Source organism: Pempheris klunzingeri, chromosome 3 (genome assembly GCF_042242105.1).
Source record: "Pempheris klunzingeri isolate RE-2024b chromosome 3, fPemKlu1.hap1, whole genome shotgun sequence".
Lineage (NCBI taxonomy): Eukaryota > Metazoa > Chordata > Actinopteri > Acropomatiformes > Pempheridae > Pempheris > Pempheris klunzingeri.
In genome coordinates, this window is record NC_092014.1 from 16,840,562 (window position 1) to 16,865,409 (window position 24,848).

The 24,848-nt window shown below is 39.3% G+C and overlaps 2 protein-coding genes across 2 annotated transcripts in view; both read right to left on the bottom strand.

Moving 5' to 3' along the window:
- LOC139222959 (V-set domain-containing T-cell activation inhibitor 1) overlaps positions 1-12,851 on the bottom strand; it is a 34,959-nt gene extending 22,108 nt beyond the window's left edge. Inside the window, exons 1-8 of the mRNA XM_070854877.1 lie at positions 12,804-12,851; positions 7,215-7,300; positions 6,766-7,104; positions 5,960-6,271; positions 4,844-4,963; positions 3,713-3,757; positions 3,547-3,594; positions 2,945-3,443 (exon numbers count right to left, since the gene is read on the bottom strand). Coding sequence (XP_070710978.1) covers positions 3,548-3,594; positions 3,713-3,757; positions 4,844-4,963; positions 5,960-6,271; positions 6,766-7,104; positions 7,215-7,296 — 945 coding nt within the window. The 5' untranslated portion in view covers positions 7,297-7,300; positions 12,804-12,851 and the 3' untranslated portion in view covers positions 2,945-3,443; position 3,547. The remainder of the gene's footprint in view (positions 1-2,944; positions 3,444-3,546; positions 3,595-3,712; positions 3,758-4,843; positions 4,964-5,959; positions 6,272-6,765; positions 7,105-7,214; positions 7,301-12,803) is intronic.
- Positions 12,852-13,791: 940 nt separating this feature from the next.
- On the bottom strand, positions 13,792-24,292 carry jpt1a (Jupiter microtubule associated homolog 1a). The gene is made up of 5 exons (XM_070827733.1): positions 24,078-24,292; positions 22,306-22,448; positions 17,207-17,304; positions 16,404-16,431; positions 13,792-15,272 (listed from the first exon to the last, which is right to left on the bottom strand). The coding sequence occupies exons 1-5, from the start codon at positions 24,131-24,133 to the stop codon at positions 15,139-15,141; spliced, it is 459 nt and encodes a 152-aa protein (XP_070683834.1). The 5' UTR covers positions 24,134-24,292; the 3' UTR covers positions 13,792-15,138.
- Between the last annotated feature and the right edge of the window lie 556 nt (positions 24,293-24,848).

A 24,848-nucleotide genomic window follows, 5' to 3' on the forward strand; every position in this document is an offset into this window, starting at 1 on the left:
AATACTGCTCTCATCCGCAGGAATTACTTACAACAGAGTTTGAAGCATCATGCTCCGTTGAAGTTGGGTAGTTTCAAGGAACTGAAAACATTTAACACTTGGAGGTTGGCATCACAGAAGCAGTGAGTGAATGAGGGAGCAGGCTGGTTGGAGGGGGCCGGGTTATGGAGGGCTTTGTGGGTGAGGATTAGATCTTTAAATTGGATCTGTTACGTGGAGGTTCTGGAGGACAAAGGTGATGTGGTCTCAGGAGCAGGTGTGGGTGAGCAGGTGAGCAGCAACATTCCCTTTACTACCATTGAAATGACACTTAACAATAAGACACATTTTAAAATAAAATCCACTATGCCACAAATAAGTTTCCATGTAGTTGACTGTTGCTGTTAACAACATGTTGCATGCTATCTGTCCAGTAGATGGCAGAATCAAATTCATTTTTGCAAGATCTGAACAGGAGCGGAAAATGTTTTTATGATAAATTGTAAGGTTGGCTTGGGCATAGCACACTAATGTGCCTATCTTTCTGGGGTATACATTCTTTTTTTGTGTATTATTCACACCATTTATTTATATATTTCATTCCATGTCATTATCTGAATGTAAATGTATTTGTAGTTATACTGCATATGTGATTACTGTGTGAATAGATGCTGCTATGCAATATCAGCATAGTATTTTAGTTAGGCCTACTTGTTTTTCATATGTAAAGCCTCCCTCATAATGAATTCAAAGTCATGAAGTGGGGAAATAATGATCTAATATCACAGTATTATATATCATCAACAGTAATATAATTTATTAATAGATACACAAACAAACAAGATCTGCCTTATAATGATTATCAGAAACAGTGTTAAGCTAATTAATCAGGAGTCAAAGGCCATAAAAAGAAGGTTTAAAAATATCACTGTTCATCATTGCTCACCTTTACTCAGATACACCGGTAGTGTTACAAAAACTCGATAAGACTACGAAGCTGGAATAAAAACTATTCAATGTGTGCAACAATGGTGAAAACTTTTCATTGTTTTATGGCCAATTGAGACCATTTTCATGCAAGAGAGAAACTGAAGAGAAAGAGGAAAGATTATTGCAATCATTGTGACAGCAGAATGAAGAAAGATCTTGAGTGGTGACACACTTCTGCTGTCAAATGAGCTCCCCATGAAGTTGAGAAAATGAAAACCAGCCAGCACGTCACAACTAAAATAGCCACCAACTGAGAGAAGAGCAGTTAGACGCAGAGTCCAGAGATGGGACATGACCAGAAAAGTGACATGTTTATCATGTCTACACATATGTGCTGGACATGCAAAACCCATTAACAAGAGCTGACATCTGTGTAATGTAATCTACAGGAGTGTGCAGCAAAAAACAAAATAAAAAAATAACACAATTCTGTTTTCCAATTCAAATTTGTTTTATTACATTTAAAAAAATGACAAATCACAGTTTATACAGTGTATATTAATCATAACACACAGCAAATACAAAGTCATCTTGAAGTGAAGACGATTTGTAGGCCACTGGCAGGATTAATTTTGAACTGATTTAAAAGCCATGTCAACAGCATAAAGTTACAGACACACAGAATTGAACATTTCACAGATTTATAAAAAACATATAAACAAAACAGTACTCACAAGTGTCTCTAATAAGTTTGTTTTAGCCGTTTGTGGTTACATTTCCAGAATTAAAGTCAAAAACCTTTTCAACTTTATAATGTTGTTGTCTGCTCTGTCTTCGCAAAGATAATGATTAACTTTGTGTGATGAAACCAAGATTAATCATACACCTCAGTAGGTCATTGGTGTTTTTGTTTGCCGAACTTTGTGTTGATGATGTCTCGACAAAGCTTTTCAGTGCAGTTTTGTTGTGACTTGCTCACCAGGCAAGTTTCAGATCACAAATCACGATCCACAATCATCACGATCCAAAAAACCTGAGAAAGCTGGGGGCTCATTTTTCTGAGAGCTGGTATTGAAGGAGAAGAGTGAAACCAAAATCCTGTCTGAGATGGTGAAGATCAGTGTTGACTTGGCATACTACTGCCAAAAGTTACATTAACACAGCCTCACCAGAGACAGTAAGAGGAACACAAACATGTGTTTTTGGCTTTCATACACCACATGCTATTTTGCAATAGACAAGTGAAGCTCATGTGACACATGGAAGTGCGTCTAACATCTATCTAGTGAACTTTCTAGAATGAGGATTTGAAATTTGCAGGGGCTGAATGTTCTCAGGCAGCAAGGGGACTAAACAATGCTGGAGTAAAAGTCAGACAAGTTTATCTGCATCTTCAGTACTTGGCTTTACGCAGAAAATAACCAAAGTGTTGTAAAAACCATAAGAACCTTAAAGGATAAGAGTGGCCATTTTTTTTACATAAGAAAAAAACAACAACAATGAAGTGACTTGCAAGTGTTGCCTGTGTATCCTGAGGCAGATACAGCTGATTGCTGTGTGACTTAGATCTCTGTTGTGGTCCACCCTGACTTTTCAACCCATAAATATGGTCATTTTGAGTCAATCCCATTTGGTGCGACAAATACTTAAACAAATGTCTAACAATATGGGCCTGAAAATATTTCTAAAAACAGCCTAGCTGTTTTAGGAAATTACAGAGGCTTTTTAAAAAAATAAAATAAAACTACACTTTTTAATGATTTACATCTTCAGGAGTAACGAATGGCTCAGTGGCTCAGACAAGGTAGGACAGTCAAAAAGTACAGATATGGACTTTATGGTTACTTTTTGTCTTTTCATGGGATTTGTTGCCAGTTAGACAAAGCGTAATGCTAGTTTTATCTTTTAACACCTTTACAAAGCTTGGGTTACTTGTGGAATGTGAAAAATGCAAAAATAAAGGTCGAGTAGAGTTTGAGTGGGTGGTTACATCAATCACATTATGCACACACACAGATATACTGTACATTGATACATATGTAACTCTCTCCCCTTTCCTGTTGGTATGATTCAATGTTTTCCTAATAATGCTGACGTAATAACAGAAGAGGAAGTCCTGTCAAGCTGCCAACAGCTACATTAAGTGTGTGAGTTTAATCAAACAAGTGTTTCCTTGAAACATATCAGATATTCACTCACTGCCATCCTAAAATCACTATCAAATTGCTTTTCGGTGAAGTTACAAATTGCTTTCAACCTGAACACAGCACCTTGGCCCGTAACTGTCCATCACTGATTCAAAATCAGTCAAGATTTTTTCTAGATTTAGACTTGATTCAACAGTGTTTACTAAGTTTAGGTGAATTATGTGCATACAGTTCCTCTAATAAACCACAGTAATAAAAGTTATTTCCTGGTTATACGCACAGTTGTTAGCAAATGGAAAAGTGCAGTGATAGAGTTCATCAAACAAGGAAGTGTTGATTTCAGAGGTTGCCAGTAAGTTTGCAAATTCCTGTGAGACGCAGCGTGTCCTGCAGAGAGGCAGTGAGAGAAAGAGAGCTTTCAGATATCTGATATTGTTATTAGGTTAAACTAATATTTAACTCAACTGGTGGCTGGAAGCATTGTAATTACCTCAGGCCAGGCTGTCTCGGTATTTTATATCTGTCTCCTGATGATCATCTGCAAGAAGATTTAATATCAAAGCCTGAATTAAATCTTATGAAGTACATTTTAAAACCCTAATTACATAAAGTTTTATTAGTAAGACACAGTGAGGTGTGCTGTTATTTAGACATACCTCGCTCTGCATCTGATTCACATGTAGGGGCTGGTTCATGGCCACCTGAAACAAATTATACAAATATTTCACTGAGGGTTACAATGGGTAGGTATAAAACCATCACCATATTGAACAAGTTCATGGCATGCAAGCATAGGCAGATTCCCACTGGGGAGCGTCTGAAACATGAGTCAAGTTACATTGTACAATGATTCAAAGACTGGTGAATAATAACCAAGCCTAGATTTCCACAAACCATGAAAAAATAAAGACTCTATGTCCAGCGAAGTACATATGACTGTAGTTCCCAGGACATCTTCGTAATCAGAGGAAAAGCAGATAGCAGTTTAATTATTTTGATAGCCACTAGTGCAGGGACAGTAAAGTGTTATAGTTGGTGATCATGTTCTCCAACTGAATGAACAAAGTTCAAAACATGGAGGAGGACGTGCTCAAACAGAAACCTGTCTGTAGTGAATGAGTTTGGTTTCGGAATATGCAAAACAAGTAATCCAGTGGGGGGCGCTGACGTCAACTACATTCATCAGTAAAATATAGTAAAAATATAAAGAAAACTTAAAAAAAGGCATATTTATTCATATAAATCAATCAAACATCAGTCATCAAGTCTTTAGAATATATGCAGAGTTTCAGGCAGCTAAAAGTAGCCAATAGATAGAAAAATCTATAGATAGAACAATAGCATGTTCAAAAATGGACGGACCCATTAGGGCTGCTGCAGATTGCCTCTGAGCGTCTGCCAAGAATATGATGAAGGAATGAAAATGACAGTGAGTGCACACTCAGAAGACTTGTGCTTACTTCACCAGTCTTTGTGAAACATCTTGTACAACACTGTCTAATAATGAAGAGTGATTTCACTTTGCACCTGCGCTGCTTAATCTAACCAGAAAACAAAGACGAGCTTAAATAACATGGCTAATTGCCAAGTTTTTTTGTCAGGTTTTTCCCGCTGCACCTTGTTTGGTATCAACTTTCATCTGTAGTGTGGTCATTTCCTTTTATTTCAACATTGTTCCCAGAAAGAACAAATGATCCCACACAATATTTGAGAATGGCAGCATTTAAAAAAAGAATTTCCTTTCACAATCAAACATGGTACTGGTCAGGACCTGTGTGGGCACTCACGTAGAGATCGCCTTTTGTAAAACAGCAGCGCCATCAGCAACCCTACGATCAGCGATCCGATGACCACCACAGGAGCGACAATTTTGGAGGCTTGATCCAACCCTTTCCCTTGTTCCTGCCCTGAATAAATCAAATGGAATAATTCAGAGTTAATACTCTAATATCTAAAATCAAGTCATGACCAAAAAGAGTGAGCGAAAGTGCTCGTTAAAATGAGGTATGTGTGCACTGGTGGGAAGTTCCCCCCTGTAATATTTTTACCAACCTACATTCACTTTCTCTTTGACTCCCACAGGGGTCTGCAGACTTAGTTGCAGAGATAAAACGCTACCCTTGTAGACTGAACTCCCAGTAAACAAGACCGCACATTGCAACAGCATATCACTGAACTACAGATACCAATCAGCTGATAATGAATTATATTTTTGCTGTGTGCCACAGCTGTGAGAACTTAGATAACAGTTGAATCAAGGTGCCTGTAAAGTTACCAAGATAATCTGTTTTACATCAATAAGAGTGAATAGTGGATCAAAAAACATTTCTTTGTCTTATCTGGTCTGGACTACCATGTGTAGTTTTCTTTCTTTGTGTAGAGCATAGTTTGGCTCTTTTGAGGAGGATGTCGGGTCAGATTTGGAGACATGCTGCAGCCTGTCTATTGAGTGAATTGCATATGAGGGCAAACAAACTGTTGCCAAGTACAACAAACCTTAACTTTTTATGATCTGCCTTTACACGGGGCTCAGTGTTTACATGGCTGTCTGACCTCCCCAGATTGGTTTTGTTTTTCATGACCAACAAGCTTCTTAAGACACCAAGTTTTCAGTCTTTGGTTTCTGTTGGAAAATTCAGGCCTCTACAACCTCCCGCGTCCACCAAACAGAAAATGCACTTCAGGTGGCTCGTGGTTGAAGTTCCTCTAAGTTGAGCATTTCTAAATGAAGGTGTGTTTATGGAACTGTGGAGACATTTGTGCTGCTTCTAATTTTGGGTAAAGAATGACCTCACACGTAACTACGGATGAAATTACTGTGTAATGCTGTACCGCATTTCTGTGAAGCAGGATTGAGGCAAACAGCCTGAAAGGTATCAAGCTTGGTGCTCAGCGACACATACCTTCCGGTGTGGGAGTGTCTAGTAGAAATGTGGCCTCGTCCTCTTTGCCTCCACTGGCATTGTACACTACGCAGGTGTATTTGGAGAAGGTGGATCTTTGCAGTAAAATCAGCTTGCTAGAGAGGGTAAACAGACCGCTCTCTGTCTGCTTCGCCTCCATTTCAGAGCTTTTTGTCCACTCTGTGTTGTGCTCATCATACCAGCGAAGTTGGCCTTTAGGGAAGCCACCGTGAGCATTACAAGTCAGGGTACCACCGGTATTTGGAGTAATTGCCTTAGGGGTGGAGTGTATGGTTGGTGCATTGTATCTGGCTGCAAAAAGAAAAGGGAAAGCACACATGATCATTAAGCTGTGCACAGTGCACCATGACACCAGTAAAGTAAAATGGCTGCAATTTATTTTTTGTTTTAAATGTGTACAAATGCTGTGTGAATCTGTTTACAGTAATCTGACACTATGTAAAAAGATTTTAAAAAATGAAATGAAATGAATGCTTTTCCAAAATAAAAATGAAATTAAAAAAAGAAAGAAAAAGACGTATGTAGAATGAAACAGAAAGAGATACTCATAGAAGCTGACGTGGCTTAAGGGGAATACCAGTCTAATGGGCCTGGAAAATCCCTTGATCAACCCTCATTCCAAGGTCACACATTTTTGAGAATTTTCTGTGTGTAACTAGAAAGTGTGAATTTTTATGGAAGCAGACACTTTGAACTGATTTGGTAGGGATTAGCTTTCTAAAAAAATCCTAAAATGGTCATCAATTGTCAAAATGTTTCAGTGGTCAGTGGCTGAAGCCTCTTACCTGTGACTTTAAGGCTGATGTAGATGGAGGCATCACCGCTGTCTGTCATCACCATACATTTATAAGCTCCCTCGTCCACTGTAGCAGTGTTGGTGATCAGCAGGGAAACGTTCATGTTCCTGTCGTTCCAGTGCGGCTCGGCAAAGGAATAGCCTGGCTGAAATTTAGCTTTCCCTCTGTTAAAAAGCAGCAATGCTCTCTCATCTCCCTCTTTCTTCCAAGTGACCACGCGAATCTTTACGTCTTCTACCTCTTGCGCGGGGCGAATTAAACACTCCAGCAGCGTCTGGTGGCCATACTGTCCCACATTTTCAGCCTTGCATTGCATACTTACAAAAGCTGTAGAAGAAAAATGGATTTAGAAAAAGATAAATCAGTTAGTCAGATAAGTTAAATCAGAAGCAAAAAGCACTTCATACTTGAAATTCTCAGATTATGGCAGAACTTACCACCAGTGGCAGTTCCAGTACTGAAGATGTTTAAGGTGACAGTTAAAATAGAGAAGGCGATACTAGTGGAGGCCATGTTCATTTACCTGAAATGACAATAAACAATTCTTTTATTCCTTGTGTGAGGATCAGTTAAAATGTAAGAAACAAACATACAGTTTAACTCATGGGGGATCAATTTCTGTGAATCGCAGGGTGCAAAGGAAAGTCAAGTTGTCTGTGCAAGTGCACCAGAAGCACTTCTGGTATCAATGTGGCCCGAGGTACACAGCACCACCTGGGCATATTAGAGGACTAAAGCTCTTGTTATGCATTAGAAATCAGTGTGTCAGAGGCTGGTGTGAGTTTGAGTGTGAATGGTTGTCTGTCTCTATGTGTCAGCCCTGTGACTGACTGGCAACCAGTCCAAGGTGTCCCAAGGCCTTTTCCAGGTATAGCTGGTGAAATTAATGGCCAATACTTTTATAAGGCAACCCCCTCGTCACCACCACATATTAACTGTTTGTTGACTTGAAGTTTTCCTATGATGAAACCAGCATTCACTCTGCACATGATGTCTCTTTTTAAATTATGCCCACATTAATCCACAATTTGCAATCTACCCACCAAAGCTATAATTATAAATGTGGTACTTATCTTATCTACCTGACTAGGTAGATAAGGTAGATAAGATAAGTAAAGAAGAAGACAGACTTAGCTGATGCTCCAGTAACAGAGACTAAGGAAGTGCATAGTGTAGATGTGTTTTGCAATAGTCCTCTGCTGGTTGCACAAGATGGATTCATTTACAAGTGGAGCTGGTGTGAGTAATGGCGGTTTTACAATGCACGTCACCCAAATTAACAACTGCGGATTGGACTCATTAATTGCCACCTTCAGTTGAATGTTTGTAGAGTTAATCAGTCAGCAGGAGAGGCCTCCAGTGTCAATGACTAATACGTTTTTGTCCAGACACAATCAGATTCTCTTAAATCAAAGACGAAAATATTGATAAAAGGGGTTTATGTGCCTTTGGCGAGGTTTGTTTGCCTCCAGCAATGAAAGTGATGACAACAGACCACTGTGAGTCAGGCACTGTTGGACAGTTAGACCTGGTTAGACTGTCAGGTGTGGAAGCAACATTAAAGTGCATTGCTAGAATGCCAATGGCATTACCCCCTGCTGTGGGGGAGAGGGGGCAGCAAGATGTAAGAACCTTGGAGAAAACTGTACTCTGCTGACATCATACAAAAACAATTAAAAAGCACATAAATCTTCAGGGGGAAAAAAGGAGGAGCTATTTCACACAGCATGATCACTGTTATCATTAACTAAACTGGTTATCAGTCAACTGAGTTGGGGACCACCTTGGCTAAACAGCTTCCTGGGGGAAACCCTGCGCTGTATGTCTACACGTCGGTAGAGGCTGTTACAACAGATGTCATTGCATTCCTGTCCATGTGGTGCTATGGGGTTTAATTTATTTGAAATCTTTTAAACCATCAAGATTGATGACCAGATTACTTACAGAATGACTTAAAGCAAGGACAAGAAAAAACACCGCTAAGTGTTTTTTGTTGTTCGGCGATGGCATGAATTGGTGAATGAATAAAGAACAATTTGTTGCTAATCATTCAGCATTAAAATGCCTTGGTGTGCTCTAAACCAGGAGGGAAATAGCTTCTTTCAAAACATACAAAACTTTTAGTGTAGCCTGATCTCACTCGGGGGAAAACCAAATTCTCTTCATCCTTCTTAAAAATGAATATAATACTTTATGTTTTAATCTGAGTTTGCCTAAGTCTCTCACTCCCAGTCTCTGTTTTCGCTTTTGTTCTTCTTTGTTCTGCTACTTGACTCCATCATGCCTCCTGGGTGAAAACCATGCACATAGATACCTTGCATGCGTGCTTTACTTTATTCAAGACGGGGAGTGTTACCTTACCTGGCACATGCAAAGCACAGAACAAAAGCAAATCTGCTGAGTTGAGTCATGTACTAATTCAGCTTTGTTTTGATTTGTGTCTGAAGTCCTCTGTCCCGCTGCTTTGCTCAGTATTTACCTCAGTATAAACTCATTCAAGGTTTTGTTTTGGTACACCCACGCAGTTCTCAGGCCATTTCTTCACTGTTCATGAAAACCAGACATTTTGTGGACAATTAGTGTCTTTCTTGAGATGCAATAAGCAGAACTGCTTATCAAACACATCAATGCTTGACTTCTGTGTCAAAGTACATGCTCTGCGGAACTAAGCCGAAGTAAGACACTAGGATTACAACAGTATGGGCACATTAAAAAAGGCACTCCATTTAAAAACAAATCCTTTTACGTTTACACAACCTTTGTATTCTGCTGTATTATGAAAGAGTGAAATAAATGTTGCCTGCTATGTCATGAAAGAAAGAAAAAGAGATAGAGCCAATTATCCACGGCATGCATGTTTTCCCAAACAGGCCAAAGCTGGATACGTTTTTCATGTCAGTCTAAAAGCAGCTAAAAATAGTTTTTACTAGGGATGCAACCAAGTCCTGATTTGTAAAACAAAACGTAATTTACCGACTTGTTATTTATTACTAAATAAAATAAACTATCATGCAGCAACAACTTGGTAAAAAAATCTTCCAAATGAACAGGATGGTCATCGATCCCTGATTACACACTTTCACATTCTATTTACCTGTGTACGCTTTGTACATTTGCATCATATTTTATTTTTGTACTACATTTACATTTTGTTTTTTTGTACATTTGCATTATATTCTGTATATTTGCATTTTATTGTATTTTTTTTTTTTTTTTTTCTGATGTAGCTGTTGTGTATATGTGAATTTGAATGAGTGGATGAATAAAGGTGCATCTTATCTTACCTTATCTTATCCAACTATCTGAGTCAGTATCGGCTCGGTATCCAATACCAGCATCTGTATAAGTGTCTCCCTAAATATCCTAATTCCTGTGACTGCAGAGGCAGGGACTCCAGAGACTACGTTGTTCTGTGTGTGTGTGTTCGTTTATGTTTGTTTTTATAGGAATAGATACACAAATGTTAGATAGTCAGTTATGAACAAATTCCACATATCATAGCTTTTTATAGCCTTAGGTCATTTGTGGCGCTTGTCCCTAGAGGGGCTTTAAAAAAGATATCAAGCCTGTTTCTTCTCTCTCTATTTGATTTCTTGAGAATGTTGCAATATTTAGATCTCACTGTCGTCTTGTCTGAAATGTTTTTTCACTGGTTATATTGTATCTTAAGAAGGCTGGTGATTACAGGTGCTAATTCAGACCGTGAACAGTCTCTTGATGAGTCTAAATGTGTGTGAGCTGATTCTGTAATCTTGTTTGTCTAATCTTTGTTGTTTTTTTTTCCACACGTTTCACCTATTGTAAAAGGGGTTTTATTATAAGACTACTTCAGCAACGTGTTGGACCAGCTTTCCACTATGTGTTTGCATTCATAACAAACCCGAAAGGTCACTTTACCCTGCACATTCAAACAGACAGTCATACTGAAAGAGAAACTCAAGAGATTTATGTAATACCGCTCGAAGAGTTTAAGAGTGGCCAAACATTAGGTGATAGCTTCTGCACTTTGAATATCTGTGACCTCTACTGCCTCTCTGCGGTTTTTACTTCTCTTTCAGAATCGTAATGTAGAGGAGGTTCACCTGAGCTTGCTGAGCTCGAGTCTTTCAGAGGCCGACCAGCTCACTCGGTTTCTCAGCTCCTGCAGAGAAATCTTGGTTTAGTTGTTTTTTTTAATTTTTGTCTGCATGGATTCCTGACTGCACCATTTTATCCATGCCGTCACTCTACTGGTGGGTAGGGTTAGGGTTACTGCCTTTTTCTAAATTGTTTGCTTGCTTTAGTTCATTTTATTTTGACCCCGCTGGTCTCCAATCTTTTGCCTCAACACTGATTTGGTAATGAGCATGCATTACAGTCACAACTGTGTCCTGTTACGTCCTAAACTAGTATCATTTAGGTCGCGCCATCTTCAGCCACACAGTCAAAACAAGAAAACAAGACTTGATTTGCCATTGGAAAAGTCACAATTACGCCAGGAACAGCTGCCCTTCCCTAAGCAACTTGTGTTTTGAAACATGAGTGGGAATTCTTAAATTACCACACTGAACAAAGATGGCATTCAAATGCAAGCTACAGTCTAGTCAATCAGACACAAGGTGATAGAAATCAATTTAAAAATTACAAGTATCTTTTGTTACACAAGCGCATTCCCAAAACAGCCGCGTGCCTTTCTGAATCTCATGGAGAAACATCTGCACTGCCCACACTACAACGCTTGAATTAAATCCATGAATCTCTCCCCTGACTGCAACACACGCATATGCAGTATACAGCACACCCTGCTTAACCAACAACCGAGCCCGCGGGCCAATCCAACCCAGAAGTTCTGGATATATATACGGTCATGCATGAGAGCCACAGTGCATGATGGCTGTTGTTTTAACTCCAGTTATATTATTTTAAAATCACTGGGATTTAGCAACCTCAATTCCCCCCATTTCTGTTCATGGATAATGTGGCCTGGCTTCCTGTCTGGACAGCAGTGTGTAAACGTCCTTGCTGTCCCTCTTCCACAACAGCTGTTGAAACCAAATTGTCTGCAAGAAGCTCTCACGGAGCTGCATTGTAGGGGAAAGTTGACAACCGATACTAAAGCACCTGCAATACTGGCATTATATTACTGGCTTATATTGGATTTTTTTTTTTAGACACAAAACAACAAACATTTTAAGATTATTAACACTATTGTGAGGGGAGAGATGGAGTATGACATTCACAGCGGTTATACGTCTAGCCTAAGGGGACACACCCAACATTTTTAATTACAGTCCCTTAGTTTGTTCAATTTAAACACAGTGTCTTGTATTTACAGTATCTTGTGTATTTTGCTGCTGAGAACATGATCATTTGGCAGAAGACAGCCCACGCTGATCATCACTTGGAGGCAAAAATCCCTGTTGTAGGCCAAACTGCCACCAGATGTGGACTGAATCATTCACCACTAACTACAAACTAGTTGATAAAGCCAAATTCTGTGCCTCCTTCCTCTTGAGAAAATGTTTTTTAGTGTCCAAAAAAGTCTGGGCTCAGCTCAACCTCTTCGTGCTTGAAGCCAGACCTTTGACAAATCACAGCAGGTCTTATTGCCACTGTGCTGCTGTATGTAAACACTTAAAAACATCTTAATCCAACCTTTTATTTATTTATTTTTCTTTAAGGTTTTTTTTTTCCATTAGTCGGTCAACGCTGTCAACACTGAATAACGTCGTGGCTTCCATTAAGGAAGTAAAGAGTCCCAACAGCCACGGGAAGAAGTAAATTAAACGCCATATTGAATAAACAAGAGGAACTTGAAGTTAGACTGAGGACACGAAGGACCAGTTTGAAAGCTGCACTGCACCATTATCCCCGTAAAACCGAAACAACACACACAGCTCTGTGATCAGATCATTGCAGTGACCTAAAGATAAAACACAACATACACACAGGCGGACTTAAAGTGAATAACTAAACTACGAACACGTTTCGGTTAAACGCTTCTCTTCGGCGTAGATAATGTGATATTAACGTAAAGGCGGACTCACACGCTCCTCTGCAGGATCCCGCGATGTCTCTCGGTGGATCGTTCGCGATGTTGAGCTGAGACTGTGTCGTGTTGTCGTGTACAATGAGTCCTGTTCAACCGGTTCCTCCAAACTTACTTTCACTTTCCATATGAGTGTAGTAGGCTAAATAACCGAGCTGCACGCTATACATGGCACCGACACAAGTAAAACCAAAGTGTTGGCAAATGTCAAACAAGTGCTTATCATTATCAGGGTGTTTTGTTTTGGAGCATAGTTACACTGTAGGAATGCTTTAGTTAGGCCTCTGCAGAACAAGAGCATGAATTCTAGTGTAAAATTTTATAAATAGAAAACTTTTATATACAATGTATGTTTTTTTTTTTTTTCAATTGCTCCAAGGTTTGTAGCATTTAAAAAAAAAGACATGAAAATCATTAGAAAAACTGGAAGAGTCCCTGAATTGTATTTGAACTAAAATCCCTTTAAAGTTACTTTATTCACTTTTGTATTTTTTTTTTTTTCTTTTCTCCTTGTTTATGTATGCTGCTTGGAATTATTATTGTGTTTAACAATGATAATGCCAATTTGTTATTTGATGATACTTAATAAAAATAAAGAAGAACAAACCCTCTGTATAACAAGAGCTTCTTTTTCTCAAACACTTTTTAAGCCGTCTTTAAACGACAGTCGGGCGTTAACATTAAAACGGGTTCTGTTTGCTTTAATCACTTCTTCTGTTCATGCTGGACAATTCAAAACCCTTTCCTAAAACACTTTCAATGCCAAGTAATTTGGGATAAAATCCACATTCCTTGTGTGCAAAAAAAACTTAATCTGAAGTGATCAGAGACCAGAGACTGGATAAACTCCTTAGTCTAGTTTTGTAGTATAAAATGTCCTCTTTGTTGTCAGGCTGTGTTGCCCTCTAAAGCAGAAGCAGAAGAATAACCATAACCTCTACATTATAATCACCTTAGGTCAGGTAACACACACAGCAAATGCAGACCATGGTCAAAATTGATTTTTAATGTTCCATTTCCATTTGTGCCATTTCTTGAATTCAAATTTCTGCAGTGACTTACATCCAGCAACAGGAAATTGGTATAGGATGCAAACGGACACATCTTGCATCATAACACGTGAAAAATCGACACCACAGGAATTACATTTCATCTACCTGAAATGTAGGTCATGTTGAATGACAGCTGGCGGATGCGGCAGTCACACCTATGACTCAACAAGACAGAAGCAGGAGGGAGCTTGAGTTTTGGTTTAAATAATGTGACATGAAATGTACAAAAAAGACTGTTGTATATTTCCAGTGAGCAGGATCATTAACGGATGTGAAAGGGGGTAAAACACAGAGGGGGAAAAAAAAGGCTGAGCTGTCATAAGGTCACTTGTCAAATCCAGGATGGGTTTACCAGAAACACTAAAATGTCTGGACCGACCACATTCCACTGCCTCACAATGGAAACAAAACAGGTCTTGGAGATACTGATACGATGCAACTGGGGAAACCCAACCTTGTTTGATGTTGTAGCCTAACACACAAACAGGCACACTTCATTTTAGTGGAAGGTTTACCTATAAAAACACAGGGCACTCAATACCGGCACTGGGGTTACAATAATCTAAGGTTTCTGACTACAATATAAAAAAGGCTTATTCCAATTCTGTTACCTGACATGGGACCTACAGTAATCATCTGAAGACAAATGTTTGCATCCTTCAGATCACAATGACAGTCGTTTTGTGGCTCTTATTTGGCTCCTATGTGTATAATAATGATAATCAGTAGAAAGATTTCAACTTCATGCAACAGCAATACAATTATTCCACAAAAGAATCAACTAACAAACAGGTTAAATTAAAAAAAAAATCTTCACAGTTATGTTTCTTCTCACATTCATACGTTACAGACCAGACGTGCATGCAAGATGGGTCAAAACTGAACACAGTGCTTGTGTTCTACAAACTGCTCGTATAAACACCTACAGCGTGTGCCGTTGCAGTCGAGTTAGGGGAGATTTGCCGTCGGTTGATAAGAGAGATGTGAACCTTGTGCCCTTTCTGGCAGGTCTAACGAATTACGGGGGCAAAGGCAGACTTCGAAACATGTAATTAGAAATACATAAAGTGCTTCTGTCAAAACAAATAAACAATAAAAACAGTACAAAAACAGTTTTCCAAAAAGAGGTATCAAAACAATGCACTTGGGGATGTGGAGGACACTGGTGTCTGTTGGACATCAGATGGGATTCCTGCGGCACAGACAAATGGGCTTGTTCGGGAAAAAAAAAAGATGAGTTCAGAGATGAATGGATGTTATTGGGGGGCAGTTGGCTGGGATTCAACCCAAGATGAGGCTGGACTTGCCCCCGGGGGGATTCCTGCGGCCGGACGGTACTCCTGCAGCGGGTTCCTCAGCTGGAGGGGCCTCCTCCTGTGGCTCTGGAACTGCTTCAGGCTCAGCAGCACTGTTTCCTGTACACAGGGAGGGAGGCACTTCATTTGGAGACTTTTAACAAGATAACAGTTGCTTCACTTTTGTTATTATATATACAATTTTCATAACTGCACACACTGTGCCCTAAGGGAGCTCATACATGCTGAATATTCATAGGATGTAGGAGTGTCGACATCTTTTTGGCTTCCAGCAGCCTTAGCCATTTAATCTTTGACCTAACAAAAATGTTTCTGGCCATTTATCTGTTTCTCCTCATTGTTAAAGCCACATTGGTATCACTGCTGCCAAAAAAATAGTTGATTGTGAATTGACCTTTACCCTAGATGACAATAATTAGAGTGTCGACATCTTAAAAGCCTTTTGTCTTGTAATGTGAAAAGTGAACCAGGGTTATGAATAACAGTCTGATCTTACATTTTCCTCTATCATACTTTTAATACTTGGACTGCCTCTCTCCACTGCAATACAAGAACCGTGCTGTTTCTTCATTTCTGTCTTTTACATCAACAGGTGAGGATGATGAGTTTGTGCCTGGGACATGCAGGTTTTCCACACAACATCATCATGTATGGCATCAGCTATAAAGTATGGATTTAAGACCCTTTTTACAAGATTCTCGATGTCAAATAGGTCAGCTAGAAATCTTAACAGTCAGTCGGAGACAACACTAGCTAAGTTAGTTAGCTACCTACAGCTGATAATATCTACCAGCAACCGTTGTTATTCCAGACTGCAAAATAACTAAACCTTTTGGAAGGGATAGTGATAAAGATTTTTGGACACATTTTTGAAGTGAAGAAGATGTGGGTATGCATGTATATGCCTGTATGTATTCATGCATGTACGGTGTATACAGGTACACATACTGTATGTGCATATGCACATTTGTATAGAAGTGATGTTATGTAGGTGTTATTTCTAATGACACATCACAAATCTGTTCTTTGCTGTTTCTTTGCTGGATCACTGATTTAGGGGGAGTTCCCCCCATCTAATCCTTGTGTTGTCTTTGTGTTGCCAGTGTTGTACCCATTATCCTAAAACTAAGACTACGGAAATCTGCCAACAGGTAGGCTCCATGGAGATGCAATAGGATATTCAAGTACTGTAAAACTGGGTGATGTGATCAGAAAAAAATTGGTGCTTACCATTATCACGTACAGAATTTTCTCCATCCTGTAAAAAGAAGCAACACGCAGAGAAGAAGTGGTAAGCATTTCATGAACCTACACAGATTAAAAAAGGAAACAACATCAGATACTCTTGTGCTGCATCATCAGCCTAGCAGGAAAAAAGTACATGTACTGATTAATGAAATCTAAGTACGTACTACTTAAGATAAGATCAACTTCATTCATCCCGAACAAAATTTTTTACTTAACCCCTTGAAGGTCCTCAGAAATAATCACGTTAAAGATCCTTACACACATAAATGTGTATGCATAAAAACAAGCCATAAAAATGTTAAAAATCTTTCTTTTTTTTAAATTTTTTTAAAATAGTTTTTTAGACCAGCATCAGCCCTAATCATACATATCAAATTTTAATTAGTTTTTTAAAAAATTAACCCTTAAATTGCCATGTTTTTGTCATGATGCGCATCATTTTATGGTCTAAAATACACAAAAAATACATGAAAAAAATTGAGAACTCTGAATAATTCACCATCTTGCAAAATTATAAGCAATATGCATGAAAAACTGATAAAATATGCTAAAAATAAAAATCATAACACACTAGAAAGTGCTGAAGACCCTCAAAGGGTTAAATGTCATTTGGTCATTCCTATGTAATTCATACACAAACAACCTTTGTAAGAAATCAAGAGGAACAGAGAATAGAGATACTTATAACAATTTGGACATTTGTTGCTTCCATATTATGTTTGTCTGCTCTCATGTTTCACTTCATTTCTTCCAACCACAACTCATGATCTGAGGCATGATCTTACTGTGGCAGGGGCGTCTGCGGAGTTGTTGCAGGAATGATTCCCTCCTCTTCTCAGGGGGGCTGACGGCTCACCACACAGCACGCCTGTGGGCTTCCCACCTGGAAGGACAAGGACACATAATGGCTGATGACAGACAGGCCTTCAAACAGGACGTGAAAGACAAAATCCAATCCATGGCCTGTGCTTGGCCTCTGGTACTGCTGCTTGCAGCTTTTTCAAGAACTGCTCATCCAGATAAACTTTTTAACCTTTTACACCTGACCTTTTCATACCTAGTGTTTGCCAACAGCTGGCTAGTTGGGACCAGGTTTTGGGAACAAAAACGTTCTGTCTTAAAAATTGCATCACAGATGCTTGAGTTTACTCCAATGTAACATCTCCGGTCCCTCTTTCTTCATCCGTTCTTGAATGTATTATAGCAGGGGTGCCCTATACGTCGATCATGATCTACCGGTCGATCGCGGAGGTGGTGCGGGTAGATCGCGTGACATTAAAAAGAAGTCGCGTTTGTGACTTGATTGACGTACAGGGCGGCCAGTCTGTGATCTCTTCTCTGCTACGGGTCGCGGGCAGGGACATGCACGCAGTCAAACGCGCTAGTTACCAGGAAACTCCAGTGAACTCTCGAAGTGAACTGGTTAGCCTTCCAATCTATATCTACTAAAGAAGGGATAGGAAGGGATATTTGACTCCATTCAGTGCAGGTCATCAGAGTAAGGTAGTGACCATAAATGTACTGAATGTTCCAATTACTCGTCACTTGTGTGCAATATTGATGGTTACATCACTGTTTGTCACCTATGTGCATTACTGCTGTCAATTTTTATGTGTAATACCAAGGGTTACATTAGCTGCAGTTATGCAGCGTATGCCAACATATATTGTATATATAAAGTATACTCAGTATATATAGAAATGAATATATGTTTAACATTTTTAATGTAGGTAGATCACTTTGACCTGGTCATTTTAAAAGTAGCTCGCGAGCCGAAAAAGTGTGGGCACCCCTGTATTATAGTATAGTGATGGAGAGTGAGCTGTACCCAGCATGCCGTTTGGTGGTGTCACAGTTAATATGGTTGCCCCCTCCAAACACTACAGTGAGTATTTCTGGTGATAGTAACACAATACTAATACACATGTCCTGGAGATCTCAAGAGTTCACACTCAACACTGCACTTCCTGGGGTCCTCAGCAATACATCTGCCAAGTGTGAAGTCAATCAGGTGAACGATTGTCAACAGTCTCCTTCCATTTAAGTTAAGTGTGACACACAATATGTCAGATCACTACAGCACAGCAATTTCTCTTCCCAATCATAACTTAGAAATGTGTATATGTATGACATCACCAAAGTCATTAGGATCCATGTTGTGGGCACCGTGCACACCTGGACTAAATGTCATGGTAATCATGGTGTTGAGCAACATTGCCATTCATTGACAATGCTGGCACACCTAACAGGGATTGTTAGAAAGCCCCACCAGTGGCAGTTGAAGCCGCATCTCAAATATCATTAAATAACAGTATCCAAGAATTACAGACTGAAACTTGCTCTGAGGGAAAGTTTTTAGAAAACTGTGCCGAAAGAGAAACAGAGAGCTGCAAATCCCGTCTTTACCATCTTGCACATAGAGCACCCATGCTTCTTTCGTTACAGATATTATACAAAACAAAGAGCAACGATATACAAACCACGCAGGGACGTCATAAAAGAAAATTTGTGATGTCTGCTATATTTTCTTAATGCTCAGCTTATATATATTCCTAAATTTGACAGCCTACTGTAGGCACATTCGTACATGCAAACGCTGTGTGGCTGTAAAAACAAATCTTTTAACTGATCTAGTGCAAATATATTAACTGTACATATGTAAGTACATATGTAACTGACAGTTACAGTGTGCAAAAAAATGCACGTAAACATTTAAGCTTAATTTCCATCAACCCAGTTACGTTTCTGGTCATCACATGATCAAAGGAAATACAGTTGTTATAACTGGCTACAAACTTTATACTTAACAGGAAGAGCAACTATTAAATCTGATTCCCGAGCATCTGAGCGTGCAGAGTTTGCGGAATTTCCCAAGATTGTTCAAACACTACTGAAGATCTTTTGTCTGAATAGTAAAACAAAGACTTGGAGGTCAACAGGAAGAAATTAAGGTCCCACGAGAGGAATGACCCTGACACATGGCCCAGGCTGACGTTATGACCCACATTATGCCAGATTTTTCATTGTAAGCGAGCCAAATTTCAGATTTTGGACATTTTACTTCACCACTAAATGTCAATCTTATAACATCTCTGCTGTTCACAGTGAATTCAAAGTATGCAGTCATGGTCTGCTGTGTAGGCCTTTTTCCTTGAACAATAGGCTGTTTTACTTTACTTTTGTTTTCACTTCTGATCATAGTCTCAGAAATGCTATCAATTGGCATGACAATGGGACTATACATAATATATTAAAATGCCTAATGCTTAAACTTTTGCTAGTTCACAGCGACTACCGAATAGTATTTTTGCTTGAAATGCACACCCCTAGTTTCCATTGTAGGTATTTGCGCCAATCTAATATATCTACTATATGATATGTACCTACTTGTTTCATCCTTGTACACTGAATTAGTGTTTTGGATGATATGTACACATGTGAGCAGGTTTCTGATCCTATACACCTGCCAATAACATTTTTGGTGTGGAAGAACTTTGTTGTAGTTGTCAACAGTGAAGTGAATGGAAGAGAAGCTTTGGGGTACAAAGTAAAAAAGAACATTTACTTAAATACTGTTCTAAAAATAATAGGTATAATAATAGATTTCTGAATTATACTCCACTACATTTTATTTCACTACATTCAGCTTCCAGTTGTGGTTGGTGTAGTTTGGAGAGTAGCTACAAGCCCCATTTGTGTGAAAAAGTGAGTGTTTTGAACATAGTGAGTGTAAAAATGAGCAGCAAAGATGTGGAGTGATTTGAGAAGTTTCTTTGAATGTTGACATTGTAAAAAAGGTTTGTGGCCAAGAGAGATCATGATGCCCTTTTTTCAGACAGTCCACACATGACTGACTTCTCACATCATGTACAGAAAATTCCCCAATGGTTAGCGACCGGATGCATGGCCAGCTACATTTATATGCTGCAGTATAATCACATTTTAGCATCTAATAAGGTAAATTGAACATGATGCTTAGTTTAAAATTCTGACTATGAAATACAAAATATCTAGATTAATTAATTCCTAATCATGATGTAATTCTAAAGCTGGACCAAGTCAGCCAATCATTATGCCTCTCTGTGACAGCAGAGCTTCGGCATTTGCAGTGAGATCAAAAAAGAAAGAAAAGCTTGCAGAGAAATTAAAAAAAGTTGATACTAGTCAAAGAAGACAGACACTCTTACATTCCATTAAATCAAAATTCAAGTACCGTTAGGACTGAAGGCTCATCTCTATTAGTGAATGTGAGATATGAAAGGAGAAGGAGGAAATATCAGAGAAAACGTGTGAAACCATCATTATCATGCAAGTAGAACTTCTTCAAATATCCTCGGTAGGTGTTATTGTGTTTGTGGCTAAGACGACCGAATGAAAATTTTTTTTAGAAAAGCAAACTTTGCTTTTGTTTTAGTCAATTCATTTAGACTGCAATTTTCTCCAGAAAAGATATAAAATCTGCCAAGAGTACTTAGAACATAACACCTGCTGTGGAGTTTTCAGTTACACCAAATCTCTGGACTTTTGGACATTTCACTAAACACATAGCAAAACCTATTAACAGCTGTTAACACTGTTCCCATTTCTTCAGCACATGTATTGTGCCCTTATTTACACATCCATTGCACTGTAATGTACTGCAGTCAGTACAGTGCATTACAGTGTAGCTAAGCTAAGCTAATTTCCCCAACCACTAGATAAATATGGTGTGTTGATGTTGCCTTGAACCTTGAAGGTTTACGGCAGCAATCCAGAGTTTAAATGGTGCCAGCTGCTTTTGTGACAAATGTGGAGCTGGTAATCTTAACTAACTCTTACATACTTGCTAAGTTCATTCTATATGAGGGAGTCCCTTCCAAGGCCACCGCTGGAGGTGGTCCTGTCAAAGTTAAAACTGGCCTGTTTCAAGTTGTGGAGTCACAGACAAAGATGGCTCCACCGTACCAGGCAAAAACACAAACTAATATCTAAATGACATTATCCCCTATTAGACGAGGAACATGAATAGAGGTATTTCAATCACTTACTAGCAGAGGTGTTCAAATGAACGGCAAAGGTTGCCATGAAATTTGTTCACTTTGTTGTTTATATTTAACGTTTTATTGCATCTAAAATAATAAGTGTATATAGCCTATGTTTCATGTCCAAATGAAAAAAACATGCCCTTTGTCCCAGGAAATAGACAGAAAGGAATTGCTAATCCATGTTATCACTCAGCAAAGTCTGAGACCAGCTCTAAATTGGCCAGTACAATGAAAGCGACATGGGTTATAAACTTTCCTTGTGTCCTGTAGTCCTGTAAACTATCTGTAGGGAAAGGCTATCAAACGTAGCTATGAATCTGAGAAAGTTCAAAAGAGAAATGGTTTTAGAAAACTGGAACTAACCCTTCTTGAAAAATACATACCTAGTATTACTTTTATTTCCTATCATGTTTCAGTTCCTTTTTTAGTTATATTTTGTTGTGTATCATCCAACATTTAGAGAGGCAGCGGAAAACCCAGCAAACAGTAAGCATTTAAATTGTATAATACGTCCTGTGATCTAACCAGGACTTGAGGCAGCCCACTTCTCCATGAATTTTTCAGATCTCTGCAGGCTTGAGAAGATCCTGATAAGTAGAATAGAACCAGTGATTGAATATATTATGACAGCCTGAAGAAGAAATCAATTCGTCATTTGGGCACCTAAACCCATTCTGTTATGTCAAGGAGCCCCACTGGAGACAGCAAATATTATTCTTATGTATTCAGCTGTCTGTGGTTTTCAGCAGCCTTGGGAGGTAGAGGATCAGCAAAAGAAAAACCCTGCATCTACGATGGACATGAGAAATTGAGTGATAAAGTTTATACTAAAAAACAAATGTAATGGACGTAGATTGTACCTGGTGGGTTGTTCCTTCGATTAGCATAAGGGTCCTCTGGTTCAGCGAAAACACTGGAGGCCATCTTGTTTTTCCGGACAGGAGGCTTCTCCTCATCTGCACCAAGAGAAATGTTGGAGCCACCACCAGGAGGGCGCAAAACCCTGGAAAGTAAAAGATGGTCAAAACTGTTACTGAAAGCTGGGTAAACTGGCTGATCTTCTCTGGTCCGTCTTCTCTCCATCCTAAAATCAAATCACATCAAATCAATCAAAGCACCTAAAAGCTGTGGTTCAAACTAGGGATGTACAGAATGAATCAATGAGAAATTGCTGTTAATCCACACTAAATTACTAAATTTCTCCACACAATAAAGGTCATCATTCAATGTTATTCTGGGCCATTTTACAATCTTATACCCTTTGGATGAAATGCTTGATGATTCAAACTTTATGAGACAGATCTGTTTCCATAAAGCGGTTGTAGGGTGTCTTTGCACTGTCTGGACAGACAGATTCAATAACAAGGAAAGACCGGTCGGTCCAAGCTGAGATAAAAGGGCCACATTAGACATGTCATTAATGTTTCACACTGAAATAACACACATAAATAAATGATATCACACTTAAATTGCTGCAGAATTACAAAAGCATTCCCGATAACGTGCGCAGGCAACTGTTGTTACAGCTGTGTTGGTAAGTTTACGTTATGATGGGTATTCACTGTAATAACAAATATGTTATTATAACAGATGTTGTCAAACCCGTATGGACACGGATGGACTAAACATTAAGAACACTTCTCTTTATAATGCAACAGCTCCGCAAACTACTGACCTCATGAGTTTAGGATTCATTGCAGGTCTGTTGTATTGGACTAGACTGTTTTCAACTAAGTGTGCCTAATAAACTGGCAACTAAGTGTATATCCTTTAGGGTGCTCTTCTGTATTACAGTTATATAATCATCCTGATTATTTTCATTCTTACATAGTATAGGCAACACGAGACAGTGCTTCCACACTGTGGTAAATAAATTGGTGTAATGTATTGGCACATTTTGCATTAGTGTTTCTGTCGCGCCACGATAGACTCAATCACTCATTTAAACACTGTGATTTCTAATTGTGTCTTAGTGCAGTTTTAACATCACTAGAATATCAGCAGACGTGGATCCCTTTCTTTTGATGAAAAACACACATGTAGCTCGGGTTATTGTCAGGTGCAGCCTGCTGTAACATGGCCCTCGCCTCAATGAGGCCATATGCTGGGCAGAGCAGAGGACGTCTTATTGTACCTCACTGATCATCATCTCGATAACTGGTCTGAAAACCACGGGGGCCCCACCCAACTGCACTGACAGACCATTAAATCTGTCGCTGTCGGAAAACGAATAGTAAAAAGCACCGGGGAGATATGTAGGCACGCCATTGTAACGCCAAAGGGCCTGCGTTTAATACCATCGCTTGATGTGGAGCCGCCTCGCCTGCACTTGCTAGCTAACCCGCTACAAAAGGGAGGGTGCATGTGTGCTAGCATGCTAGCTAACGTTAAAAATGAGACTGGTCCGTCCCACCAGACAAAACGGTGTGGAAGGTGTGGTGCCGAGCTTTATCCTCCCATCGCCATACCACGCTTCGCTTCAACCATTATTTAGTAGCAATTCCCGTGGAGGGGTCATAACAAAGATGTCTCAAATTTTTCGTTCAGCTAGACAGCGTTGAGGTTAACGCCAGAGGATGCTGGACTTGTTGGCTTCATGGTGGCTAGCGGGTTACTGAGCGACGCCTTTTACCTGGAACTGCTTTTAGAACCGGGCTCCATCCCCTGATATGTCGTGGTCGTCGTCATTTTTGCACAAGAAGTCTTTAAATCTTTATAAATCTGGCAGGATACTCGCGAATTACACTTTCATCTGCAGCACCTCACCGTCTCATCATTGTCTATCGTAGCCGGTGATTCTCGATAATCAACCTGCCTCCAGTTTGACTGGACCAGTGTCAAGCTAAACACGGCGAGATGTCACACTTCCGGTAGTACTTTCAAAATAAAATGTGCTAACCCGACAAAGACTGACGATTTTTAAGATGATATCAAAGGCAAGGCATATAATGTCTAACTTAGTTATGTCAGGAATTTTGATTTTATTGTCTATTTAACTCACACCTCAATAAAAGTGACTTCAAGTGTAATTTGGAAACAAAAACACAATTTTTCCGGTCTATGCATGGTTATTTCTGTGTGGGTCTTAATTCACCCTTGACACAGAGGTGCAGGTGCAACACGAACCGTTGCGAAGAGGGCGTTTCTGCAGCCTAAGTACCGCCCACAGGTGGCCAGCTCCTTTTATGATTGGATCCTGGCACATTCACCGAGCTTGTGATTGGGTAAATTGCTCATATGACATACACGAAAAATACAGGGGTTTTCAGTATGCATTAAACAGCTGTTTATTGGAGTTTACATTCAAGAATACCTTATCTTGAAATGATAATACTGCAGTCCGGTTTAAGGGCCATAAAGGAAGCATTTCCACCTCCAATGAACACAATTTCATCATGCCCAC

Coding starts and splice junctions, on each gene's coding strand:
- jpt1a (XM_070827733.1), bottom strand. CDS start 24,133: ATGACGACGACCACGACATATCAGGGGATGGAGCCCGGTTCTAAAAGC. Junction 22,449..24,077: donor GGTTCTAAAAGCAGTTCCAG/GTAAAAGGCGTC, acceptor TTTACTTTCCAG/GGTTTTGCGCCCTCCTGGTG. Junction 15,273..16,403: donor AAATTCTGTACGTGATAATG/GTAAGCACCAAT, acceptor CCCTGTGTACAG/GAAACAGTGCTGCTGAGCCT.